This window comes from Eurytemora carolleeae, unplaced genomic scaffold (assembly GCF_000591075.1).
Source record: "Eurytemora carolleeae unplaced genomic scaffold, Eaff_2.0 scaffold1401, whole genome shotgun sequence".
Lineage (NCBI taxonomy): Eukaryota > Metazoa > Arthropoda > Copepoda > Calanoida > Temoridae > Eurytemora > Eurytemora carolleeae.
The window spans coordinates 52,495-70,024 of record NW_019397308.1 but is presented as its reverse complement, the minus strand read 5'-3'; the positions used below and the strand labels follow the sequence as shown (position 1 = coordinate 70,024).

At 30.2% G+C, this 17,530-nt stretch overlaps 1 protein-coding gene across 1 annotated transcript in view; it reads left to right on the top strand.

Moving 5' to 3' along the window:
- Positions 1-10,665: 10,665 nt before the first annotated feature.
- Positions 10,666-17,530, top strand: part of LOC111713427 (ammonium transporter Rh type A) — a 19,941-nt gene continuing 13,076 nt past the window's right edge. The window contains exons 1-7 of the mRNA XM_023488274.1: positions 10,666-10,686; positions 13,485-13,600; positions 14,223-14,278; positions 15,676-15,727; positions 15,795-15,871; positions 16,704-16,867; positions 17,422-17,470. Of these exons, the coding sequence (XP_023344042.1) occupies positions 13,485-13,600; positions 14,223-14,278; positions 15,676-15,727; positions 15,795-15,871; positions 16,704-16,867; positions 17,422-17,470 (514 nt within the window). The 5' untranslated portion in view covers positions 10,666-10,686. The remainder of the gene's footprint in view (positions 10,687-13,484; positions 13,601-14,222; positions 14,279-15,675; positions 15,728-15,794; positions 15,872-16,703; positions 16,868-17,421; positions 17,471-17,530) is intronic.

The window sequence follows — 17,530 nt, the reverse complement described above, 5'->3', positions numbered from 1 at the left end:
CCCTCAACGAATTTCAGTCCATTCGGTCCAGCCGTTTGGCCGGCTATACGAAATATATATACGAATATCTTGTGTTATATAGATTACAAGGTTCTACAAAAGTANTTTGGTAAAATATATTTTGTATAAAGGGAGGCCGGAACTTCTGGTAAAATATATTGTGTATAAAGGGAAGCCGGATCTTTTGGTAAAATATATTTTGTATAAAGGGAAGCCGGAACTTTTGGTAAAATATATTTTGTATAAAGGGAGGCCGAAACTTCTGGTAAACTATATTTTGTATAAAGGGAGGCCGGAACTTTTGGCGTAGATATTTTTAAGAGGTACGAAGCTAGCTAATTCACAACGGAAACTGTAAGTTCAAGGAATTTCTTATTTAAATTAGTAAAAAAAGAAGAAAAACAACCTGTTTCAGTGCATTATAGATATGAAACGGATTAAAAAAAGAGTTTATATTAAACCGTAACAGCAGACAGGAATGTATTAGTACTTTCTGGAGGAGTTTATTAATAATTCAAAAGTTATTCCCTCAGTTATTCCCTCAGGCCAATGCTGTGGGATGGAAAATATTATTAAATACCGCAATATTAAACTTTATATTTATTTCAATTATTATAAAAAATATTTATTATTTTGGATAAACGAAAAGATAAAAATATAATTATTGTTTATTCTATTCAATCAATTCAAAAAAGAAAAGTTTTTAAATTTATCAAATTATTTTATATTTTAGATAACAAACTTCTGAAAATGAAGCTTCATCGATATCTCAAGGCAAATCCTTTAAAACTTGCACTGCTGGCTCACAGAGGTTTGTTCCAAAAACAAAAAAAGAACTGGGTTATTGCCACAAACTCTGATTGTGTAATCCTTATATTATTGCAACCTCAATGGTGTGAGATCAAACAATCTAAATTTGAAATACCAAAGGTTTTACCATACGGTTGCAAAGAAATAGGGATTAGAAAATCAGAATTTGTGGCAAGAACTTGCATCAATAACACATCAATATACTCCTCGAAATGTACATAAATATTGTTTTCAATACCATATGGACTTTAACATGTACTGATTGGGGTTGTACCCTCCCCCACCCCTTATGTATGTACCCAGTTTTGTTTAAAAATTTTGAAATCTTTTTTTATAAACTAATCATGAAATGGAAATTATCCGATAAACTTATTTCTGATTTTAACAAATATATTTGTAACAAAGACGACATCTAAATATATTGCGAGATTATAGAATCCATTCAAGAATAAATATATGAACGGGAAAAGTAATTATAAATTTGACATAATATAAAATCAATACAAACTATAATTGATACAATGTTTGTAAATGAAAAGATTTTCAAAATATATATTTATTTTGTCCAGGGCCCCATGACCCCCTAAAATACCCCACTGTGCCCCTCACCTGTGTACACCTCTAAATGGTGCAAATGAAAAAGTAGAAAAAGGATTGATAAACCTGCAGGCAATGAACAATCGGTTGACAGAGATACCTTACGATATCTCACTGATGTTGCAGAGATATGATACAGATATATATCTAGGCACACCTTGTTTATCTTTTATCTTTTATAAGTTTACTTTTTTAACATTGTGACACAAATATTAAGTATGATGAGGGGAGGAAGGCCAGCCACAAGAATTTATAGTCCGAGCCACATTCTCCTCATTTTCTCGTCCGAGCCACCTCTAAATCCTCGTCCTTCCAATATCATTTTTTTTAAAGTGTCTAGTCCTCCAAGATGAAACTATTTTGAAAAAGTCAGGCCACGGTAGAGCATAAATAAAATATTGAATTTTAGTAAATCGAAAAAAAATAGTTTCAATTGAATTGAAGTTTTCGTGTTCTATGTCCTTGAAAATGTTCACCTTTATTACGTGCATTTTCAGAGATTCATGGTGTAGAATGCCGCAAATAATTCCGAGGTTATAGAACTTTAATCTTTTTTGTTAATTATAGTTAAAACCAAAGATTTTTTTTCCGGGTGGCTATTACGGTGGCAGTAGAGTTTAAAGTTTTACCTAAATAAAGTTTGACATTATTCTCATGTCTCTTGAAGTTTCAAACATGATTTAATCATTGAAATACTTTAGTCTCTCCATTTTTTATGCCCTAACGTATCCTGATTTGTTAAAAATAAATTTATATACAAGAATGATAAACTTTTAAAATCGAAGGACGAGGATTTCGAGGTGGTTAGGACGAGAAGTTGTTGTAGCTGGCCTTCCTCCCCTCGTATGATCGATTGTTGACTTTTTAAATCTGCAGCACACCGCCCTCTAGAGCTACATTACCATTACATAAGTAAATTAAAATTACTGCTGAATTTAAATTTAAACGAGCTGGAACGCAAAAACAAAGCTTTTTCTTAAAAAAGCATTTTCAAAATGGCCGTCGCTGATTTTGTATGGCTTGTTAAAGTAAAATAACAAAGTGTGATACTAGGAAACAACCCGTGGAAATGCTTCTGCAAAGCAGAAATCAACAGTGTGGTACGAATTAATAACCTTTTATTTTTAATTATAATGATGATAATGATAATCTAATGATAATGATAATGATAATGATAATGATAATGATAATGATAATGATAATGATAATGATAATGATAATGATAATGATAATGATAATGATAATGATCTAGAATCTCTGGACCAAGTTATCTGATCTCAGAGATGTGACATGTAGTCCAGATTCTCAACCAGACTCTATACATGGACTAAAGGTAAGATTATATTTATGGTTGTCAAGAAGTTCAGCCCTCACATTTTCCTCCAACCATCTCTCCCCTCCAAAATTCTCAAAAGCTGCCCCTTTCCCTTGTTCCTTCCCTCACCCTCTCTCTACCCTATTCCCTTCTATGTTAAATGAATATTTAAAAAGTAGGTTATTTCTAAAAAATATTTCCCTAAGCAAAAAAAACATTTTTTGAATTGATAGGACATGATACAGCTTGTGGGGTATCCTTATTTATAAAAGCAAAAATGAAAAAAAAGAATTTATTAATTTGTTTTAAACTAATGTGGTTTCTAAAATACTTTGTTCTTGATTTAAGTCATTCAGATCTTTACACGGGAAGGATTAGGATAAAGAAGCCTATTTGTCATTGTAATTTCAAGTAATTCACCACTCAAAGAGAGGCATGCATGCATATACATTGTTTCCCTTTAATTAAAACTTCTTTTGATTAATTAATTGTTAAGATATTGTTGTCTTAGCTTGAAAAGTGTTTATTACTGAATATTTACTCCTTTTTACAGAGAAGGCTTAAATCCAAATCTTATTTTATTAGAGTAACCAACAATGAACAAGTTTATCTTATTCTTCCTTATTCAGAAAACGCTTTAAAGAATACCGTTGTGAGTTAAAAATGCCATTTAAAAATGAAAACTCACAAAGAATTACAAATAATTAAGTTCTTTAGTCTTAATTGATGTCGGCGACGGTGGGATTTTCTAAATCCTTGAATTCTAGAATTTTAAACCAATTTTTTAAGTATGTCTAGTTGGTTAGATCTAGCTTCTCTAACACTAGGATAATGTGAACATTATACAATATACTAGAGGGTTACCCACAAAGAATGAGACTTCAATGACAACCCAAGAATCTTCCTTTTTTCTGCTTCAAACATCCACATGTACTTTTGTTAACACAAACTCGAAATATAAGGAAGACGATGTTTCCGACTCAAATGCCGTAGCCTTTTCTCAAGATGCGTGTGTACACAAGATCCATTTCCGCCATTAAGTACACACATGTAACCCTCGCTCCTTCTTTCCCCGCCTCACCCCTCTATAACACATCCCAGTCAGTCAGGTTAGGAGAGTTGGGCTGGTAACAGCTCCGACACAGGGAGCCTCTTGACTCCTTCATGCTGACGATGCAGATACTGAGCTGGCAGCAGGCGTGCTTATACCTCTGATCTCCCTATTAACTTCTTGAGAAGCTTACTTAGGAAACTTGTGCACGGCTCTGACCGAAGTTTCCGCTATCTTGAGTTGCATTGCCTTAGTTCCATTGATAAGCCCTGTTATCTCAGTTCCTGTTGATCTGCTCCACCAACATGAAGCTCTACAACACTCCCATGAAGTACCATCAAATATCTATCATTAATTCCTTTGTTAATTTCTAAATCAACCAATTTTAACTCCGCCTTAAATGCAAATATTTCAAAACTCTCGTTTTTTAAATAAATGTTAGAAATATCCATTTTAGATCTCTTTATTTTACTATAGTGACTTTTAAAGTCAACAACTTTATAGATAAAGCTCGCGATGAAAACAAGGATATCTCCACCATTTCTTGCCACATATGGGGGACAAAAGCCCTTTCACCCTCCCCATCAAACGTCATATATCCTGGTATACAACATGATCTATTTGATCTGAATTATATTTATATCAGCTGAATTAACAATAGAGATATGAGAATGTATAAGTAGGTTCAATACGCCAATCTATATCATTCATTGATGTGCATTGTGCAATATGCAATGTGCATTTTGGCACCGGAAAATATTTAAATATTTCAAATACAGGGTGTCCCACGAAACATGACAGTTGGTGATTAGTTTCGAATTTTTCTTCCATATACTGTATTAGATATTAAAGACTTTTTGTAGTTTATTTTGTTTAAAAAATGTTTTACTCAAATATATTTTACTTTGAAATCAATTTTGCTCTAATATGACTCACATGCAATATTTTGTATTATTCTCTTTGGTATCAAACAACTTAACAAATTATGGAAGAAGACATTTTAAACCAGTCACTAAATGTCATGTGTCGGAAATAATATACCTACAAAAAAAATCTAAGAGAAAGAATGTTTTATGAAAGGGGTTCTGAAAAGTGAAAACTTTTGTCCTGACAAATTTAAAAATAAACAACAAATTAATTAAATAATGATAATAATAAAATAAACAAGGAATTGAATAAATTATAATAATGATAAAATTAACAACAAATTAATCCAATGATATTTATGATAAAATAAACAATGACTTAATTAAATGATAATAATGATAAAATTAAGAACAAATTAAATAAATTATAAAAATGATAAAATAAACAATGAATTAGATAAAACATAATTATGATAAAATGAGCAACGAATTAATTAAATGATAATAATAATCAAATTAACAACAAATTAATCCAATGATAATAATGATAAAATTAACAACGAATTAATTAAATGATAATAATAATAAAATTAACACCAAATTAATTAAATGATAATAATGATAAAATTAATAACGAATTAATTAAATGATAATAATAATAAAATAAACGACGAAGTAATTAAATGATAATAATCATAAAATTAACAACGAATTAATTAAATGATAATAATAATAAAATAAACGACGAATTAATCAAATATTAATAATGATAAAATAAACAACGAATTAATTAAATGATAATAATAATAATGATAATAATAAAATAAACAAGGAATTGAATAAATTATAATAATGATAAAATTAACAACAAATTAATCCAATGATATTTATGATAAAATAAACAATGACTTAATTAAATGATAATAATGATAAAATAAACAACGAATTAATTAAATGATAATAATAATAGAACAAAGGGCGAATTAATTAAATAGTAATAATGATCAAATTAACAACGAATTTATTAAATGATAATAATAATAATAAAATAAAAGACAAATTAATTAAATAATAATAATGATCAAATTAATAACGAATTAATAAAATGATAATAATAATAAAATAAACGACGAATTAATAGAATAGATTAGTTTTAATCCATGTAAATATTTATTCAGGTCTTCTTTAAAGTTTCATCCTTTGTGGGCAACACTCATATAACAACATTCATTGCTTTATGGCAATTAAATCTGAAAAGGCATGATGCCTTAAGTTTAAATAGAAATAAGTCTTTATTTAAGGAAGATATTGTCGTTTGAGAAAAAATTCCTTCTGTGGAAATTCGCAAGTCATTTTCATTTTTATCTTTTTGCTCCAAGGGTACTGTCGTGAATTAGGCATGATACTATTTGAATGGAAAGTCGCTTGAAATTATAATGTTTCTGGTACAGGGTGTCCAAATAAACATGGGAATTCAGTGACGAATTCAATATCGTCTTTGTTATGAATTAGCATTGCAATGCCTGATTTAAAAGACATAATATTATTACGTCTGCGAGAGCTAATTTGATGAAAACGGTAAATGGCTGTAAAGATGTGTGTATAATGTCTCCGCAAGACGAACAGTGAAGACGGACAAGTTTACTCTGTTTGTATTCTGCAATTTTCTTGTTTTACAACAACAACTGTATGCAGTCAAAACACAAACAAATTGTAAACATAGCAGACGAATATCTTACAGATTATACAGCTTTTTCATCCTCCCCTTCCTAACCCCATCTATTAGTTTTTATTGTTCCAAACCCCTCTACACAATAAGTCAATGTGAAATGTTTTACAACAAAAAGGGAGGGGCAAAGTCCCCCCCTCCCCTTTTCCAATTACCATGAAGTCACCCGAACCCAAAGACTTCCATTTTTACGGTATTCATGTCAAAAAAAAATTTCAGTTATTTAAACAAAAAAGATATTTAGCTGTGAAGTTTATCAGAAATTTTTGTATTTTTGCTTTTTAAACTTTATTGTAATAATTCCTGGGAAAAAAATATTATAATTTTAACCTGACTTGGAAATTTATGAATTGCGAGAAGTAGTTGAGCTAGCTATCGGGATCAACTATTTTTCTCTCGCTTAAAAATTTTATAACAGTGCTAAAATTTCAGTTAAATTTTTAGAAATAAAACTTGGGTTTTTTAGCAAATAGGGATATTAAAAGTATGAATTAGATATGAAAGTGTGCACATGAAAAAGAAAAAATCGACACAGCACAATTATAAGAAAAGTTAGAAATTATATGTTTAAAACTCTGCGTCATTTAACCTTGTAAATATCTTTAAATATAAATAATGTAAGTAATACATTTAAAATTGACTTATCGTGATTAAATAATGCTCGGTGCCTTACAAATACTCAATTTTATGTTATTATTGTGATAATCTATAGTTTTTATTTGTTACTTTAATATTGTGAAAAGAATAAAGAAAGTTAAATGTATTTGTTTCATTAAAACCAAAATAACACATTTTCCAGAAATAGAACTTCTTGGTAAGTATCCTCGTGCTCTGTTGTTTCCCGCCAAATTAGTTTTCTCAAGCCAAACCAAACAATGTTCTATTTTTTAGAGAACACGCAATAAAAATGACTATTTATAGCCCTACTGGTTAAAGGTAGGTCAGGTAAAAAGTATTTGAGCCAAAAACTTTACTTTTTCGAGAACCCTTGAGAAAAGTAAATGTTTTTGGCGAAAATGTTAACACTATCAAAATAAATAAATGCACAGAAATGGCACGTTAACTATATAACATCTAAGTTTAAAGCACATATTAAAGAAAATCCCAAATATTAATACTGGAAGATGATCATTCAAAAGAAAGCGGGAACTTCATAGCATAAAATGTACAAATATTGAAAGGTGTACTCAGCTGGGGTGATATTTTACTTTTAACCTCATAAGAAAATAGTGAAAATTTTACCCCAGCTCAGCTGGGAATATATGGGTTTCAGGATATGTTCACCATAGATTAAAAAGAGGCCACCTAGGGCATAAAAAATGAACATTATAGTCCCCAATAATACAGTTGTCTAATAAAAAAACTAAATTTTCCAAATTCATACTTAGGCTTAGAAGAAAATTTTTTTTTAACGTTCATGAAATGATGAAGAGAATGTTCGTAATATCGCTTTTTGGTAACATCGATGTCTTAAATTTGCTAGGGGAATTTAGTTTTACTTCTTTGAAGAAACGTATCAATAATTTTTCTTTTTATGAACTATAGTGTACTTTATTATTATTACTCACTTCATCGTGAATTTTATAATGAACGTGCTATAAAGTAATCAACGTGCTATAATTTTAAATTAGCTGTATATTATAGCATGTGTGCTATAAAGTTTTGATTGGTTCCCGGATTTTCTCCAAAAAATTTAGGATATTTCCCAAAATATTTCTCAATTGAAATGAAAATAAAATTGGAATTAACTTTATTTTTTGACTTCTGCTTTGTTTCAAAACTTATTTGATCTAGAAATAGCCATTGAAATATTTGATCTAGAAATAGCCATTGAAATATTTGATCTAGAAATAGCCATTGAAATATTTGATCTAGAAATAGCCATCAAAATAAGACAAGTACACAAACGTTTCATAAAATTACCTATAACACTAATAATTTGGCACGACGTGCTATAAAGAAAACTTTGCAGGTATTGCAGTACCTTCGTGATTTGTAAAATATGAATTCTAATTTTTTGAAAAGAACGAAGACGACATAAATTCTACAGTTTTCCGTTTCCTACAGTAAAATCCCAGATCATATTAGATCGTGTATAACTCAAAATTGTGTTATTAGGGAATAAGCAGAAAATTTAAAAACAATGAATCATTTTTTCAAAATGTTAAAGGTTTCTATAAAAGTTTTCTTGCAGAAAATACTAGGTTTTTCGAGGATAAAAGTTAAACAACATAGTAACTGTGAGAACAGCTGTTTTAGGTCGAAAATTCTTCAGCCAGTGTGATACTGTGTGAGTGGTAAAGAAGAAGCTAGGATCTAAAGGTAAAGATTTTAATGAATGATTGGGCCAGTTAGATGGAACATGACGATTCTAATAAATCAGGAAAGAAATTGAGTCTTTCACACTAACTCTGCTTTTCTAATCCCTATATCTTTTAACCCCAATCGTGTATACCTTATATATTTCATACTATAGAATTCTGTTTGATCCAATGAAAGATATCCAACATCAGGTTTCTAAGATATAGGACTAAGAAAATTTGAGTTTATGGCAAAGACTCGAATCCTTTGTTAAAAAAATAAACAAAAAGTAAATGATTGGTTTATAAAGGAATGAAAAGAACCGATATAAAGAGAACAAAAAAGTATGGCAAAAGGATGAAAGAGAGGACAAAATAGCAAAGGACGCGTATTGCAAAATCTCAAATAATTGTAAACAAATGAACTTGCAGATTCTCTTAGACAAGCAAACGCAAAAATTAACATTTGCAAATATGAAACCTGTTATGCAACAAAAAGTGCAAAGAAATTTAAAATTCATAATATGCAAAATAATGAAGAAAAAGTGCATTTTATTGCGTTGAATTTGATAGAATGTCTAGACTTTCGCTGAACGGATGTAAGTTTAACGACGACCAGAAGTTTCTAAAAGAAGTGTTTGCCGAAAATGAAAGTGAGCTCTAATAATAAGACTAACCAGCGAAATTACGTACCTATAGTTACTACGTTTTCAAAGGTTTTGATTATCAAATTATAACTTTTGGATAGTTTACTATTTTGAATATTAACACTGGCACTCTAGTATGCCGAGTCCATTAGCGCCTGATCCAATCAGGGTTCAGTCATGTGTTTGTTGTCTATTCTGAACCAATAGAAATTGCATAGCTGTAACATCTATCTTTCTATCTAGCTCATTATCCAATTAGAGTTATGAATCCTTATATTGGCGCTATCACTAAATGGAAATATTTACTTCTACTGAAACTATAGTTCTGGATGTTTAAAAGAAATAAAAGTTATCTATAAAACCTTTTTGTCTCTGAGTCTTGTCGGTACATCCAAACGGTTTTTATTATTCTATTTATCAAGTAAAAAAATCAAATCTTTGCTTATACTTAGACTAGATTGATCCATGCAAGCTAAATTGTATATATAAAGATATGTGCCGCTATTAATTATACCTAATGTACTGTTGGTTAGTAGCTATAGTTCAGATCTAAATTCATATTTTTAATATCAGCGGAAACCCTTCGGTATCGTGAAGACGACATGAGCTATCTAGTCTAATTTATCTATGAGAATACACTTTAAACCATGTAAACAAATTACAAGAGGATCGTTATCGAATGAAAATTAATGCTAAATAAGAACCAGAACAGGTTTAGAGTTCAAGCATGTGTAGCACGTGTTTAAACATGTGCAACACACTAATCCAAAAATTGCAAGCTCGTACGCAAATAAACCGAAGAGAATTTGCCAATTACTTCTTAAAGAGACAGACCGGCTATGTAAGGTGTTAAACTGAGTATGCAGTGTTGTGGACAAATTCTGTATGATTCATTCGAGACATATAAAACTGTTTAAAGATCTGTAAATCCTGAGTTTGAGCACAAAGTCGACGTTTAAAATCGTACTTTTTAAAATAATTTTTTAAAGGGCTGTCCCTTTAATACCAAAATCTATAGTTTTATAGTTCTATATAATGTACATATCTAGGGCTACAAAAAATCATAAATGAGTTAGTGAGGTCAAATCAAAGACCAAGATGTGTGTGACACTTCAAAGCCGACCCAGTCTTGAAAAATGGTGCAAATGTTCATGGCAGTTTGAATCTATGTGGTGACCGGTAAACTTTTACACCTTTTCAGATTTATTGCTAGGCTCAAAACTTTAGAAGCCAATTAACTGTTATTTATTAAATTATCTAAATGAAACTGGTCCGCCTGTTAATAACAAAAGAGAATCTACATAAATATGCATTGCATATAAACAAATTAGTTAAATCTTAACACCCAGCACAACAAGAACTAGACATAAGGTATAGATACGTATACATGCGTCAAATTAAGAAGCTTAGTTTTAACAGCGCTTCGCGCCTCATTAATTTTCTTGTTTTTTTATTCAGTCTTTTCCACAAATTCTGATTTTCTGAACACATTATCATTCCATGGTAGACCTTAGATATTTCAAAATAAGATTTCTGTTCGCTAAAATAATAATAAACATTAAAGATTTCCACGATTAGGTTGAAATAATATAGGGATTAGATATTAGAGATTAGATTAGAGATTCATACTAAGTTATACAAACCAAAAAATAGATAAAAAAGTCCATTTTTAAATTTGAAATTACCGTGTTTTTTTCTATTTTATATACCTTGGTACACCTTTTATAAATGGATGCTGTCAGTTGCCTCAAATATGATGACAACCATAACATGAGACGTTGTTGACGACTTTCTTTACATATAACGAACGACCTGCTTCCTTACAGGTGTTGTCGATGTAGTTTTAAGCAAGTAATGGGCGGTAATGTAAACACAAGACGGATGTCGAAGCCTGACATGGGATCCATCTTTCACATAAAAAATCAATGAAATATTCTGGTCATAGGAAACTATTATGTGAATTATAATTATCCATGATATCTTTTTAGAAATTAGAAATCCATGATATCTTTTTAGTAATTAGATATCCATTATATCTTTTTAGAAATTAGATATCAACGATATCTTTTTAGAAATTAGATATCCATGATATCCTTTTTAGAAATTAGATATCCGTGATATCTTTTTAGTAATTAGATATACATGGTATCTTTTCAGTAATTAGATATCCATGATATCTTTTTAGAATTGGGTATCCATGATATCTTTTTAGAAATTATATATCCATGATATCTTTTTAGAAATTAGATATCCATGATATCTTTTTAGTAATTAGATATCCATGATATCTTTTTAAAAATAGATATCCATGATATCTTTTTAGCAAGTAGATATCCATGATACCTTTTTAGTTATTAGATATCTATGATATCTTTTTAGTAATTAGATATCCATGACATCTTTTCAGTAATTAGATATCCATGATATCTTCTTAGAAATTAGATATCCATGATATCTTTTTAGAAATTAGATATCCATGATATCTTTTTAGAAATTATATACATCCATGACATCTTTTCAGTAATTAGATATCCATGATATCTTTTAGAAATTGGTTATTTTTAATTTTAGTTTATCAGTAAATTAGATATTCTTGATATCTTTTTAGAAATTAGATATCCATGATATCTTTTTATTACCAAGCCCTAGGGCAGTTTAGTCTAAAAAATGGGTGAACAATTTTGTACAACTGTTAGGACCGCTTTTTGAACAATTTATTAATTTTTATATTTATAGTGTGTTTATGAACATCAATATAATACATTTATGAACAAATATTGTCGTGTGTTTATGAACATGTATATAGTGGTGTGTTTATGAACATCAAAATAATAAGTACATTAACATGTTTTGTGGTGTGTTTATGAACATTTTAATATAATAAATATATGAACATGTTTTGTTGTGTGTTAATGAACATCAATATAATAAATATATGAACATGTATTGTGGTGTGTTTATGAACATCAATATAATAAATATATGAACATGTATTGTGGTGTGTTTATGAACATCATTATAATAATACATGAACATGTGTGGTGCGTTTATGAACATCAAGAAAATACATTTATGAACAAATATTGTATTGTGTTTATGAACATGATTATAATACATATATGAACATGTATAGTGGTGTGTGTTCATAAGTATTATATATTTATGAACCTTAATATAATATTTTTATGAACATATAATATTAGCATATTATCAGTTTATCTGGTAATATCCTATGTTATCAAGAAACTTCCTGTAAAATTAATATTTTGCTCACAGTTCTAAATTTTAGCTTCAGTATACAGCTCTATATAATCAAAGTTATCTTTATAAAAAGTGGTAAACTCTGTTTGTTTGTCCGATCATAACTCAAGACCCTCTGGACCGATTTTCCTCAACTCGGTAGAACCATGATAATGTGATAAGCGTGGTTAAGCTTAGTAGAGAGGAATGACTTTTAAAAGCAAAATATTAGTTTCCATGCAAACTTGGGTTCCTAAGCCTGTAGATAAACGTGCTAACTGTTGTAGTAAAGTAGGTTTTTAAAAATTAATTTAATTAAAAGCTAAAACTCTGCAGAAATGCTAAATGTTTAGGAATTTTAAAAGGTTAATTTTTATGTAAAGTTTTAAACAATCATTTATGGTTGTCTTCGAGTCTTATCCATAAATTAATTTACGATCTAAAATTTAAAGAAAAGTAAAAAAATCGTTTAAACGTTTATTTTAAGTAAATCAAAGCTTATCATGCCAGTAAAGATACAGAACACAAATTAAATTAAGATTAAATGAGGATATTAATCTTAAGGTTGGTTATGAAGTCTCGTCCTTTGTGGGTAACCCCGTGACAAACTCCTGAAAGACAAACTCCTGAAAGACAAACTCCGGAAAGACAAACTCCGGAAAGACAAACTCCTGAAAGACAAACTCCTGACGAGACAAACTCCTGACGAGACAAACTCCTGAATTAAATAAACTATAAGGTTTGAGAACCCAGCCTTGACTGAAAAATAAACTTTCTCTATGAAATTCATCCCACCCAACCATGCTAAACAATGTTTAAACTGTGAGACAAATCAATTAAGCAGTTCAAGAGTTATGATCGGACATAAAAACCTTCAGACAAACCGACAAACAGAGATCACTACTATATAAATTTTTATTTGTTCCTAGATGTTGGATTGTTTGATTCAGTTCCTCAAATATTGGCCGTACAAGAGAGCTTTTCACGTCTTTGCAATCCTTGTCGTAGAAATAGTTTTTATTATTATTTTTGGATTGTACGGCAGGTAAATATAGGGACTGTACACTGTACACGGTACACTGTACACTGTACACGTAATTTCAAGATTTATTTATAGACATGGAATGTCTGGTTCGAAATGAAAATCTTTGATTTGCCAATGAAAAGTTTTGGATATTTAAAGAAAATCTGGGGGTCTCCGATCAACCGCTTGGGGTCTCCGATAAAAATCTTGGGATCATCAATAAAAAGCTTAAGGCCTTTAATGAAAAGCGGGGTCACCAATGAGGTGGCCCAGAGAGTATCCCAAAATTAGCTTTCTTCCCAGACTCCCAAATAATCTTAAAAAAACCATTGTTTCAATTTTGTCATTCACTCACTTAAGTAAAATTCAGGAGTTCGCATCAACCCGTGATGTATTCTACAGGGGTACCCATAAAAGATGAGACTTCAGAGACGGCACAGCGCGTAATGTTTTTTAGATTATTTCTTCGATCCAGGGTTTTCTGCATTTTATACATTCTTATTTTGTTTCCAAATAATTGAAAAGACTCTTTTTGAACGAATAGAAAAATACAACCTTCAAATCGTCATAACTAAGTAGTTATTGAAATCTCATCTTTATGGGGTAACCCTGTGTCTGTAATAAAACTTATTGATATTTGAAGGTACCCGCCTGAGCTAAAATCTGAAAAATTCAACGCACTTTTCCCGATCTTTGCAGGTAATGGTTTATCAAAAAATAAATAAAGAATTTTAACTCTTTGTTTCTTACTCCATTGCACAATGCACAGCTGACATAAAACTAAAAATAATTATAAAAAATTATAGCACTTTTTTGTTTTGTCGTTTTTAATGAAAATATGTTTTCAGATTCAAACACCAATCGAATTAGTCAATTCAAATACCTTTTTTTTTGAAAATCTTATGATCTACAAATGTTTTTGTTATGATGTCCATCATTGCATGTAATGATATACATATGTTTTTGTTATGATATGCATCATTGAATGTTATGATTTACATATGTTTTTGTTATGATGTGCTTCATTGCATGTAACGATCTATATATGTTTAGTTTACATGTGCACAGCATGATCAATATTTTGTATAAATTGACACGTTATAAACTATGTTTTGCTTGATGTGCACGTTATGAACTATGTTTTGTTTAGATGTGCACGTTATGAACTATGTTTTGTTTAGATAGGCACGCTATGTACTATATGTCTTATTTAGATATGCACGCTATGAACTATATGTTTTGTTTAGATGTGCAGTGTGCACGTTATGATCTATGTTTTGTTTAGATGTGCACGTAATGAACTATGTTTGTTTATATGTGCACGCTATGATCTATGCTTTGTTTAGATGTGCATGTTATGATCTATGCTTTTTAGATGTGCACGTTATGACCTATGTTTTGTTTAGATGTGCACGTTATGATCTATGTTTTGTTTGATGTGCACGTTATGATCTATGTTTTGTTTGATGTGCACGTTATGATCTATGTTTTGTTCAGATGTGCACGTTATGATCTATGTTTTGTTTAGATTTGTGCACGTTATGATCTATGTTTTGTTTAGATGAGCCCGTTATGACCTACGGTTTGTTTAGATGTGAACGTTATGAACTATGGTTTGTTTAGATATGAACGTTATGATCTATGGTTTGTTTAGATGTGAACGTTATGAACTATGGTTTGTTAAAATGTGCAGTGTGCACGTTATAATCTATGTTTTGTTTAGATGTGCACGTTATGAAATAGGGGTTGTGTAGATGTGCAGTGTGCACGTTATGATCTATGTTTTGTTTAGATGTTCACGTTATGATCTATGTTTTGTTTAGATGTGCACGTTATGATCTATGTTTTGTTTAGATGTGCACGTTATGATCTATGTTATGTTTAGATGTGCACGTTATGATCTATAATTTGTTTAGATGTGCACGTTATGATCTATGTTTTGTTAAATGTGCACGTTATGATCTATGTTATGTTTAGCACGTTATGATCTATGTTTTGTTTAGATGTGAACGTTATGATTTATGTTATGTTTAGATGTGCACGTTATGATCTATGTTTTGTTTAGATGTGCACGTTATAATCCATGTTTTGTTTAGATGTGCACGTTATGATCTATCTTGGTATTGGATTCATCCTAACTTTTCTTCGGTAAATATTTCTAAAATATCTGTTTTTAAAAATCAAAACTTTCTTAACAAGATTTTTATAATTTTAGAAAATACAGTTTAAGCGCAGTTACGCTTTGTCTTCTTATTGGATCTATCTCTCTTCAATGGTATATAATTTCTGCAGGTACAAAATAAAAAACATGAAAAATTATACAAAAATCTAAAATCTATAATAATGCAAACTTCTATCAGGATATTGTCATGTCTGGAACTACAAAAAAAGTGTTTTAGTGAATCTGTTCTAAGGAACCCAAAAGGCCTAGGCATTAGGTTGCGACACTTCAAAGTGGAACTTAATCATAATTTTCTGAGCTTTTTAATCCATTTTTAATGGGAGTTGAGTAAAACAAAATGGGGTAAATAATCTTTCAACTAACATCAACACTCTCTGGTTTAATTTTTTTTAATGACAAAAGAAACAAATTTCTTTAGCAGAAATTCAACTTAAAGTCGCTCTCAACGTAATTTCAAGTAAACCTCCATTTAAAGAGTTGGGTTCTCTATAAACATGTAATGGCCTAACAACTCAGAATATGTTATTGTGTTATTGTTTTGATCAGTTACATGATTTCTCAGTATAAACAAGAATGAGGTATTGTTCAGTGTTAAATTGAAACAGTTTTAAAAATACACGTTTGATTAATTGAAGTAAAGATAAAAAGATAACAATGGAAAGCTTGGAAAGGGAATCCTCAAAAACCCCCCCCCCCCAAGATTTCTGAACATCTGTACATTTATGCATTGTACTGCACAACCTCCACGGTTCAACACTTCCCAAACCAAATGCTGCCACTTATAGCCTATAACAAGCACGAAACCATTGCTTTTCTATTTATTCTCGGAGGTTTAAAGGGTACCATTGTGAATCAAAAATGTAACTCAATAGATATTCAATTGAAATTACGCCAACAGCTGTCCGTTAACCCGTTATCTCTGTATTATAAATTATTGTTCAGGTTTATTAAACTACATGAGCGGCGTGACAACTGAATTCTCCGTAACAGTCGACACCACTAATCTTCTTTTCGGAGACTTTGCTGCAGCTACCGTTCTAATCTCCTTCTGTGTAGTTATGGGGAAAGTGACAGTGCTTCAACTCCTTATCATGACATTAGCGGAGGTTTAAACTTTTTTAATGAAAAATTTTTGTCAATCAATTACTTTGATTTATCTATTTAAAAATATAAAGAAAAAATAGATTTCTTTACTTTTCCAGAAACATCGGATACCCTATTTCAGCATTTTTTTATTTAATAAGAATTTGTGCAGCTTTGTTCAGAAGTCCAAACTAAAAAATATAAAAATGCGAAGAATCCGATTTGTTCCCTGCTAAGACGTGACATTTTATGCAAAATCCCCAGAGGGTATGGTCCAGCATAATAGCATTGAACGTGTATATTGTAAATACTTATCTCTCCAACCTGATGTCATAGATATTTGATATTTTAAACTACAAATTCTGTCAGATAAAATATTCTAAGTTTGAAATATCAAAAGTTTACACTATTAACTTCCAAAGAATAAAAGGGATTAGAAAGTTTGAGTTTGTGGCAAAAACTCAATTTCTTTATAAAGTCCCTAAATGGCTTTAACATATCAGAACTTCCTTTCACAATCTGAAAACTCTAAATTGATAATCATCTCCCCATACACTTTTATATTTTCTATATTTAGGTACTGCTTTATGTCGGTAACGAGTACATTGGAAGATCTCTTCTTTTTGGTAATATTATAAATAACCTCCCCCACTCCCCCACCCCTACAGATTTACATATGTTTTTGT